The sequence below is a fragment of the Amborella trichopoda genome, chromosome 13 (genome assembly GCF_054954075.1).
Source record: "Amborella trichopoda isolate Santa Cruz 75 chromosome 13, AtrichopodaSantaCruz75HAP2 v2.0, whole genome shotgun sequence".
Taxonomy (NCBI): Eukaryota; Viridiplantae; Streptophyta; class Magnoliopsida; order Amborellales; family Amborellaceae; genus Amborella; species Amborella trichopoda.
In genome coordinates, this window is record NC_142348.1 from 4059725 (window position 1) to 4070763 (window position 11039).

Sequence of the window (11039 nt, forward strand, 5' to 3'; positions counted from 1 at the left end):
AATTACCTTCCTTAACCTAACCTGCTCCCACACAAAGCCTTGTAATTTTCTCTATTCAGTTTCACAAGTTATCACGTATGCAATTATTTGTGGCATGATACCACTAAATAATTTCATATACAAACAACATTTTCAGTGTTTCTCAAAGGAAACTCACATTATGAAAATAAGTGCGAAAGCATTGAATAATCCAAAAAACAGTCACCAGCATCCAACAAAATGATAGATAGTGAAGGAGAGAATGGGCCATAAGAACAGGACATGAACCCCATGATGGGTACCATTCTCTCTCCATCACTACATATTCCCATCGGATTATGTTTGTCCATGGTACATGGGGTTATAGTATACTTTCCACAGATACATGTAAGTTTCTTTTCCTTTTTGAGGTATCAAACTATCCATCAGGCCATTTTTAACAGGTAACTTAGAATGGGTTACTGAGACTCACCTGTGATCGAAACCGAGATGCTTCTCTTCTAGGAAGCTCCCCGAGAATATCTTTTAGGCCTGTAAAACACAAAACATGACTGCGAAAGCATCCAGAGGGAATTCCAAGTTTCATAGTAAATTAGAGGGAATTCTTATGTCATCACTAAAGAGATATTTCTCAGCACCATATTAAGGAATATATCATGCGAAAGGACACAATAGCTCAATGGACTGGCACATGGCACTCAAAGGTGGGAGAGTATCTGGAATGTACAGACAGTAAAAGTAAGCCTTGGAGTACAATATGCGAGCCCATTGGACTATGGTATATTTTCCCATATATCAAAGCCATTTATACCTCTTGCTTGCTTTTCAATCTTATAAGCTGAATGAATAGCAGTTTGAATCTGATGTCCTGCATGTCTGCAAAATAAATTCCAAATGGAGCTAGAGTGAATATAAGAGATTCACTAGGAGAAGATATAGAGTTGTTGAGAGAATTGTTCATGCATGGAAGGCATTTGAAGCAACAATCAAGAAAAGTACATTATGATACAATGGGTATGGAAGACCACAATCCATTGGGGTGACCCAACTGAACCGGACCTAGTCCGAACTCTCTCTCCATCAACTGTCCATCATTTATTTGGATGGTGATGACCCCAATAAGCTCAGGTTTTACATAGTTCACTGGAGATTGTATACTCTACGTTCAAGCAAATCTCACATGCCTACCTAAGCTTTGTTTGGCCCCGTCTCATTTCTTCTTCTGCTAGTCTAGCTCTCTCCTGGAGATAAAGAAGGTAGATCAAAAAATAAGCATTAGTCCCTAGTGCCTTCTTCCCAGCATACTCCCTAATTTGAGAAATATAAGGCGTTTGGTAGACCTAAAAATAGCACATGCAGATGTTACAAGAAAGAAAATGAAATGGGGATGAAAGGTATATTTAAGTGTGCAAAATTTGAAGCACGAAGTAGCATGTTATTAGCAACCATAAAAATTATTTTCACAGCCTCCATGCAGTGAAGATAAAAATTCACCAGTAGCTACTAGTGAAAATAGAACAACAGCTGCAACTAGCAGGCTATAATCACACAATACACAAAATGCAACAGTTGATAGGTTTAGAATGGAGATAAAGACCAATAACGATACAATGAAGAAAACTGGTCACTTTGAGAAGCAGCCTAATCAAGGATAGATCAGACTTTTGTATGAGAGGGGAGATTTTTAAGAGACATAATTTACTCACTTTTGGATGATGATGATGAATTTACGCACTTTTTCATGACAACAATTTTTTGGAAGTGATCAGGCAGAGCATGAGAAGATTGAATCTACCCCCGAAAGGACCTCCTAATAGTATGTACAGCCCATAGATATAAAGCAACAATTTCACCATTGCTGATTGTATAAAAACAAAGGATTATAGATGCATAAACAGTAGTACAAAGGAGGAACTCAGTTCAGACTAGATTCTCCATTCCAAGCCACCATGTCCACTCACTCACTTGCTTCCCTAAGTATATGTCAGAAGGTTATCTCCAAAGAATTTGTAAATGCAAATCTCATGCAATACTTCTACCGGTCTCCTTGGCTTGGAAATCAAATAATTAACCCCCTAATGATAATCAGCAAATCGCTGCAAACAATCCAAGGCAATAACGAGAAGCAAAGGATTACTAAGGCAATATAATTCTGGAAGAACAAAATGTATACCAAGTAAGACATTCCCTTGATCTTATACCTGGCAATACTTACAACAACCCTGATCAAACTCGCCATGGAGTGTGGTATAGGGCCAAATAAATACCAGTTACAGTTTCCAAGAAAAATAGCTAATGAAATTCATTTTATCTGTTAATCATTTCCAACTGAATTTAATCACAGAAAATACTAATGATACTCAGTTGCAAAGCCGCATAAATGCAAATCAGGGCTATTTTAGTTGATGACTAAAATACAATTGGTGAGAAACAATGTTATATATCAATGGTAAATATTGGACATTCAACTTATAAAAACTACTCGATGGTTATACAAACCATGTACCATATTATGTAGCAGACTAGTGGATGTGCAGGGTATGGTGTTTTTAGAAAAGTGAAACCATACCATAGGATTAAACAAAGAATGGTCCTAATTTGGTTCACTACAGGTTCAACCAGTTGGACCGATAAAAATAATTAAACGTAAAGAAGAAGTAACATCAATTAACAACTTCACTAATTCAAGCAACTAGTTTTCTGGTTCAACTGGCTGTGTTTAGCCGAGTTTAGGCCAGTTCAAATGGTTTTCTAGGAAAGAAGGTTCCTTTTTCTTTTCTTTTTTTTTTTAAATAAGTGCTGAGGGTTCTAGAAAAGAGGTATTTTCTTTAGGAAAAGTATACAATTAGACCATTTACCTTTAGTACAAGGTAGTCATAATTAATCTTGACAATTGGACGTGAAATTGGATGGCTGCATTAATTCCATTGACCAAACTCAAACTTCAAAAGAAATTTTCTCAAACTGTGACACACCCAAGCTATCAGATTTCACATCAAATTGTTATAAACAATTGTGGCCACCTTGTATCAAATGTAAATGGTCTCATTGTATACAATCCCTTTTCTTTAATAGAACCCCTATAGGGCCAATTTCTAGTCCAATCAGTTAAACCATGAAATCAGATCCAGTTTTCATAGAATTGCCATGGAATGACCCAGGGACATGGAAATTGAGAGAATTAAAACATCCAAGTAGGAAGAGGCAAGGCGATCAGCTACTGACCCTGTGCGTTCAAACTACCATATAGCTCTTTTAAAAAAAAAAAAAAAAAAAAGCTATTGTGTTAAGTTTTTAATCCTTGAAAAGAACAATGAAGTTCCAGTGATAAGTATTTAGAGGAAGCATTATAAAAGTTACCCTCCTATTCAAACAGTCCGACCTTAAGTTATTAAAGTCATCAAGGTTGGTAAATATCCTGAGAAAATGAAGACGTCCTGGCAGTAAACATTCTTCGTTATTACAAAAACATCATTTTACTTTATTCTACATTATTTCTGATTTCTTTGGGCAGGTCACAAATATATACTGTTGCTGCCATAAGTAGCTGTAAATCATCTTATCATAGTATTGAGAATCTTCCCTGCAAGTAGAGGAACACATATAAAATGCAAAAAATTGCGAAAAAACAAAAAATATATATTCAAGCAACAAATAACTAATAAAAGTACTGAATGAGTTGAGAATAATAGTTAGCAAGAAAAAAAAAAGAAAAAAAGACAAGATAGTTAAAAAAATTTAAAATGATACCTCTAATTTCTTGCTTTCATTCTTCACCAACTCAATCGATTGTCGCAATTCTTTCACCTTGGCTTCTGCACTTGCAAGCATGGACTGCACCCAAAAACAAGGAAACAACAGGCGAACCAAATTTCTTAAGCATGAATACAATAATGTTTCTGCCATAGAGTTCAAGCCTAAATTGAATTCTAGCATATGGGAAAAAAAAGATTTGGTCCGTAGACTTGGCACCTACCTCTTCACTCACAAAAAGTCGTTGCACACTATTAAACAAGTAACGCCTCGGTCCTACAAGATATAAACAACTTAAGGGGCAAGAAACACCAAACACACTCAATATAATGTAAAATGATATACATGATCACAAAACATGAATAATGCAGATCAATTACAAGGTAACACCTAAGTAGTTCACTTGCTCATAATTGTGGAATTTTAACCAATCTTTTCTAAAGATGATGTAAACATTTTTTCATACAATATCAGAACACATTAATAACATAATGGTAACAGTCACTGACATCAAAATTGATCAAAATATCATTGCAAATATTCTTAGCCACTCCCTAGGAACTCTCTGTTTAAATGAGAAATTAATATATATTCATCCAAATGCAAATGAATTCTAGATACTAGATGCAAAAGGATAACCGAAGTTACTTTTCATAATGAGAACTCCCGATCCAACGGCCACCCCACATGCAAGGGATGGATGAGATGCAGCAATAAGCAACCCCTCTGCACCAAGACCCATTCACAGCAAAGACAAAACCATTCCATAAAACATAAATAATGAATTGAGACATTGCAAGGAAGCAATTGCATACCCACATAAAAAACAAAATAGTAATAATTAGTTTCTTTACATACCCTTAACTTTCCCGAACATGGAATCTTCATATTCGCTGTACTTGGTCTTGACATCCAAAAGAGCTTCCTAAATAACCAACAAAAACATTCACGATGGCTCAACCACAGGTTTCTCCATGGATAAACCATGCCTAGAATATTAAGCTATACACTGGATCAAATTCATAGAGCATAGAGTGATTAATGTGCATGTTTTTTTTTCCTTTTTTCTTTTTTGTTTGAAAGGTAACGTGCATAGCTTTTGTATTATCAAAAGATATTCCAAAAATAACCCACAAAAGGCGATGTTAACGAGCCATCCCACACTAGTTGCTCAGAGTACAAGTCTTACATGTCAAAAGTTAATATTTCAAAAAATAATGGGGGTTAGCTGGGTCCCACTACATATCAAAATAAAGAGGGACTCATAAGCATGGTCAGAAACGGACAGAGTGAAGTATGGAAAAAAATAGGTAGAGGTCCCTGTGGACAAAGTAGAACTATAGAGAGAAGAGAAGATAGAAAAGAGTGAGAAAGGTATGACAGAGACAGTATAGAAGAGTAAAAAATAACCAGAGGGAAAAGAAGATGAAAATAGCTGCTGTGTGATATAATCCCCTGAGTGGCACCGTGCCCTCCCAACCAGCATGTCAGCCATTGAGCTCATCTCCCTCCAAATGTGATGGAAAGAGACAACTGAGTTCCTGAATAGATGGAAAATGTGATCAAACATGTGAGCAAGTCTCCAAGGCTGTGGGACTACTCTAGATGTTCATTGAATGACATCGATTGAGTCACCCTCCACGTTACAGTACAACCACAAACCGGCTGAAACCTCTTTAGTCCCTATTCGGCTGCGTTGGAGTTTTGTGGCTTATTTACCCTGAAAAGGTGAGTAGCACATGCCCTGAACCATCTCCAAAGACACCACCAAAACCGCTAGGCCCTGGATTACCTAGTGAGAAGCCATCACCTCCATGGTGGGGAAAACTGTGGTTTCTTGGGTCAATGAATAAATATTATGTTGTGCCATTTTGAGTCAAAATCTCTATGAGAGAAACATTCCAGGCGCCTATAATTTTTTCCCCAGAAAATGGTGGTGCCCTAATGTTCTGTGCAATGGCTGAGGTGGTACATTCCTTCCCCTCAAATATTTTTTGGTTTCTTTCAAACCAAATTACTGAAAAATTGTGGACAGGATTGAGGCTCTCCTAAGAAAGTGACCAGCTGTTGGGTATGGCAGACAGAAAAGCGTCAAACAACCTTTGGGTTGAAGCAGGGTTGAAAATCTGCAGTAACTTTGCCCATAGCTCAGCAGCAATCAGGCAATGTAGAAATAGGTGCCCATGGATTCTTTGGCACTTCTGCAAAATACACATCTACAGGATAAGGAGAAACCCCTTCTTTGGAGTTGCTCAACAGCGAGAGTTTTATTGGCAATTATCAACCAGTCGAAAGCATGTACTTTGAGTGGAGTTGGAGAGAGCCATACTTTTCTATGAGATGTGGTACAATGATCAGGGAAATTGTGGAAAAATTTAAAGAAAGAGGACACAGAAGAGATGCCTGAGACAGACAAAGACCGAATGATTCTATTTTCTCCCCTGGCTGGAATAAATATAGTTTTGAGGACTTCGCACGTATGGGGAAACTCTTGTGTCTCCTTATCATGTAGAGGTTCCTTCTAAATTTGGGAATCCATAAGACTCACACAGGAGAAGTGTTATAGCGAGAAGCCACCATAGCACAGAGATCAATGGCAATATTGTATAGACCTTACCAGTGATCCTTTAAAGCTTTATCACCCGGCCATATGTCTTGTTAGAATTGCACCTTACTTCCGCTGTTTATCTTGAATCGGGTACGAGTCATAAAGGGGTTTTGACTAGCAAGAATGCTTTTCCAGGCCCCAGAGGTATTTTGTCGCCGAGTACCTTTGGGAAAACATCCTGCTATGGTCAAGACCATATTTATGTAGCACAACACATTGCCATAATCAGTCCTGCTGGTTGGCGACTCTGCACTGCCAGTTTCCCAATAGGGCTAGCTTAGTTGATTTCAGGCCCCGGACTCCAAGACCTCCTACAGATTATGGAGTGCATAGCTTATCCCATGCCACTAGTTGAACCTTTTTGTGTTTGCATCCCCGGTTCAAAGAAAGCTTGACATAAGTTGATCTAGCTTTTTGGACACACTTGCTGGCATGTGGAATAAAGAGTAGAAGTAAATAGCAATGTCCAAAAGTGTGGCTTTGACCAATGCAATTTGACCTCCTAATAGAAGAAATCTTTCCTTCCAGGCAGTAAGTCTTCTTTCGAATTTCTCTACCACATGATCCCCCATAGATTTCCTCAGTTTTCCTATGCACCATGCTAGGCCCACATAATTGTAGCAAAGTGTTTCAGATCCACAACCAAAACAGACTGTAAAATGCCCAAGTGATTAAGTGCTTACACCAATGCCCACTAATTTGAATTTGGCCATGTTTATCGTCATTCCCATAAAATTTGGATTTGGCCATATTTATCGTCATTCCCATAAAATTTGGATTTGGCCATATTTATCTTCTCTCCATTGGACACCTGAAAACACCTGAGGAAAAACCATAGGGTGTCCATTTCTTGGAGTGAGATATCACAGAAAATGAGGGTGTCATCAGCATACATACTGCAGAAGACAGATTTCAGGTCCATTGGCGGAAGACTTGAAGGCAGAAAGGTTCCCCCAAGGTAGAGTCTTGAGATGGTTCTACTGAAAATTTCACCCATAATAACATAAATGAAAGGAGACAGAGGAACTTCGTGTCTTAGGCTGCTAGAGGAGGGAAAAGAACCACAACGTGCGCCATAGATGAGGATGGAAACTAGGCCCAGGAGACACAGCACTGAATCAAATTTCTCCATTTTGCGCCAAATCCCATTCTTTGCGTAGCTACATCGAATAGCCTTCAAACTACGTGGTCGAATGCCTTTTCCCAATCTAGATTTACAATGAGGCCTGGTTTTTTGGCAGTATGTCTAATATGGATTGCCTCGTGGTCTACAAAGCACCATCTAATATCCGCCTGCCTTTTACAAAAGCATTTTGATTGTGGGAGATAATATGGGAGAGAACCTCCCCATGTCTGGTAGCTAGGACCTTCACAAGATTTTCATAATGAAGAATTGAGCAAACTATGTCTAAGTTTCCCGTGCGCCTTCTAATTTGGGTATTAGCAACACAAAAGTGGCATTTAGATTTAGATGATGTTAACCTTCTCTCAAAAAAAAAAAGTGGCTTTTAGATGTGTATCCTACCTCTATGGTGGAATTAATTGAAAAAAGCTAAGATATCAAGGGCCATAATTGTTCATAAATGAGAGCGGGAGCCATCGGAAAGCTATTTGAACCAATGCTATGTCCTAGTCCAAGTCTGAGCTTGTATGAAGGACTTCCTCTTCTGAAAGTGATCTCTGTAAACCTACAGGCTACAGCTTTGCTCAAGGGTGAAACTTGAAAAGGACAGTTCAGCGTTGGCTGGAAGAAAGAGTGCATGTGACCGGAGATGGATACTGGTTCTTCATAGATTTGGTTTGCGACTGTAATATGGGAGATTTGGTTTGTACTATGTTGGTTGTTTGCTATTTTGTGGAAAAAAAGAAAAACAGTGTTCCAGTCTCCTACTTTTAACCATTTGATTTTGGACCTTTGGTACCAAAGGCTTTCTCGTGTTTTAGAATGGTGAAGTATCTTTCTTTTGCAAGCAGCCTGGTTAGGAACTCTACTTATGGAGGTTTCTATGTTCCTCTTGGGTGTCGAGGTCATGGATCGCATTGAGGATTGTTTGTTTGGCTCATCAGAAATTGACTGGCAGGGCACAACTCCAATTTTTTATTGTTTTACTTTGGGGAGTCGGAGTTTTCTCTGGATCTATATCTGGCCCACCCTTGGACCGCAAATGACAGACTAGTGGGTAACCAAGTTGTGAAATGCGAGCCATTGAGCCACCTAAGTTCAAAATGCAACAGTTTAGGCCCAGAAAGACAGGTTTTGTATCAGGAAGGATGCAAAGGAACCTCCCCAAAGATGAAGTCAAGCCACGATGAAGTTAGAGCTGTGGTGCGAGTTTATTGTGAGCGAAAGGTGCAAAGGAACCTCCCCAAAGATAGTTGTTTACGTTGTGGTCTGCATTGGATGTTAGGTCCTTGAATCTTTGATACCCATGGTTGAGTACCTGTAATATAATTTCCAAAACGATGGAAAGTGATGATGGCTGAGATTTTTAGATAGTTGATTATCTCGGTGATGTAGTCTCATTAAATGCTGATGGAATGATTTTCAGACTGGGTGACTCCAGTGTTGGAAAAAACAGTTTGTGGTTGTGGCCATGGGTTCAGGGTGAGGTTGTTATCACTCTGGTTTTGTGTTTTAGGGTTGGGCGGTGGTTGGTGGAGAGTGGTGTTTGGCAAGTATGAGGTGACAGTAGTTGTAGTAACTTGGGGAAGGATTGATATTGGACATGTTTAAGGTTAGGTATTGTTCTTGTGTGGGTGGCGAGCCGAGTGCTAGGGAGGGAATGAATAAGAGAAAGGCAAGAAAGTCCATACCACCCCTACCCCAATGAGGGTAGAGGTGGGGATTTTAAGACTTGAATTGGTTTTTATCCAAAGGAAATGTTAGAGGGGTGCAGATGTCAGGGAATGGGAATGATGAGGAGGAAGAGTCACTATGGTTGAGCCTGAGGATTGACAAGTAGGGTTTAGAGATTGCAAAGTGGGTACGTTGGGAGATAGTATAAGATAGTAGAAGGACAAGGTGGAGGAGTGACTAGGATGCAGGCAAGGCGCCACTGTACTTGTGACTATTAATAGTTAGTTCAACATTGTTTTACAAGACATAGCGATTAATGTAAATCTTTAACCAAAGAAAGCAAAGAGCATGGTCCATTAAACTAAAGTGAAGCTTTAAAAAAGCCAAGAGAGGGACCAATACATTCCTAAATTTGCTCATTTTAAAGGGTGAACAGGTACTTTGGATGCTTGTGATCCGCTTCATTACATATCTCACTATTCTCTACTATAATTTTTTCATGGGGGGGGATGGATGTTAGCATTTTCACTCAACTATATAAAAAGGAAGCCATCAAAAATATCAAAGCATTTAAAACAAGTGGTCAAACTGAAATACAAGTGCACATCATTTTGTGACCATAAGACATGGCTTAATATAGACTTCAACAAGTTAACCCACAGATAGTAACCCTTTCATTCAACAGCATGCAACCTTTCACTAATCCAGCCAATCACAAGCACAACCCAATTGCCCCCTGAGATAACTTTTCATACTTTTTTAAACATTAGGAATCAGGACTAATAAAGCCCACTACTGATGGATAATAATGTAACATAAAAGCCATGGAGCATAAGAGAGAGAGAAAACCCAGTCAAGGTTAATTTCATTTTCTAGACAACCAAATGCCATCCATGATAACATTTTAAATCAGAAATTTAGACCCACTTTGATTTTGAAATGCGTAGAGAGAGAGAGAGAGAGTAACTGTAATTTTTTCTTTAGTTGTTTTATAATAACATTGAGATAGACACCAACGTGATGAAATTTGTCCATTGAATGATAATAAAGAACACTGAAACCTATAACGGTATAGATTTTCATCAGAGAGACAATGGAACAGAGAGAAAAACATAGAGATAAAGCAAATAGAAAAACCAATCCGTGCCAACTTTTTCTATGTTTGATGATTAATCCATGTATATGGCAAAAATAAAACATGAACAAAACGGGAATTTACCCTACAATAATAAATCTGCTCTATGAAAAAAATAAAGGGGGATGGGTACCTTTGCTTGATAGAAATGAGCTGAAGAGGTGGCATGGATATCGAAGAGCCGAGACCTAGTAGCTTCAAGGGCCGAGTCGGTGGCCTCCATTAACGTTTTCTTAATGGATTCAGCTTCCTGGACTGCGTATTCAATCCATGGAATCTCCTCCTCTGGTTTTTGGTGGGATTGAAAAGAATGCTGGTTTTCTTCTCTGATGAAATTGGGCTTCTCCTCCTCTGCATCGGCACCAACTTCTGCCATTTTCAAGGACGTTGGCACCAGCAATTACTGCCCTTCGACTTTAGAGAGAGAGAGAGGGTGCTTCTTGTACATATTTGCGTATAGATATATCATTATATAGTATGGATACGTATGTATATGGGTATCTATCGCTTGATATATATATATTTATATGGGGTACTAAAAACTCATAATACTCTCTCTTTTATTAATTAATAAAAAATATGCAATACTCCATTATTGATAATTACCCACATTATTAATAATTACTAACTAATATTGAGATACTTATTGCATCTAATTTTATTGAGATATATATACCCATATATATACATATTCATACTATTACATATTTATAATGATATATCCATATGCTTACACGCCCTTCAAACTCAAGATGTTTTTATACAAA

General features: G+C 38.3%; 1 protein-coding gene across 10 annotated transcripts in view; it reads right to left on the reverse strand.

The window, feature by feature from the left end:
* LOC18428830 (alanine-tRNA ligase) overlaps positions 1-10718 on the reverse strand; it is a 29596-nt gene extending 18878 nt beyond the window's left edge. For 8 of the 10 annotated variants that reach the window (XR_016048049.1, XR_016048050.1, XR_966491.3 and 5 more), the window contains exons 1-8: positions 10406-10718; positions 4591-4657; positions 4381-4458; positions 3956-4008; positions 3730-3813; positions 1168-1220; positions 791-855; positions 452-510 (exon numbers count right to left, since the gene is read on the reverse strand). Coding sequence is in view for 7 of the 10 variants with exons in the window: in XM_088856346.1 (XP_088712472.1) it covers positions 452-510; positions 791-855; positions 1168-1220; positions 3730-3813; positions 3956-4008; positions 4381-4458; positions 4591-4657; positions 10406-10648 (702 nt within the window). In the remaining 3 variants the exon portion in view is untranslated. The remainder of the gene's footprint in view (positions 1-451; positions 511-790; positions 856-1167; positions 1221-3729; positions 3814-3955; positions 4009-4380; positions 4459-4590; positions 4658-10405) is intronic. The other 2 variants (XM_088856349.1, XM_020663955.2) reach the window with 1 other exon arrangement.
* Between the last annotated feature and the right edge of the window lie 321 nt (positions 10719-11039).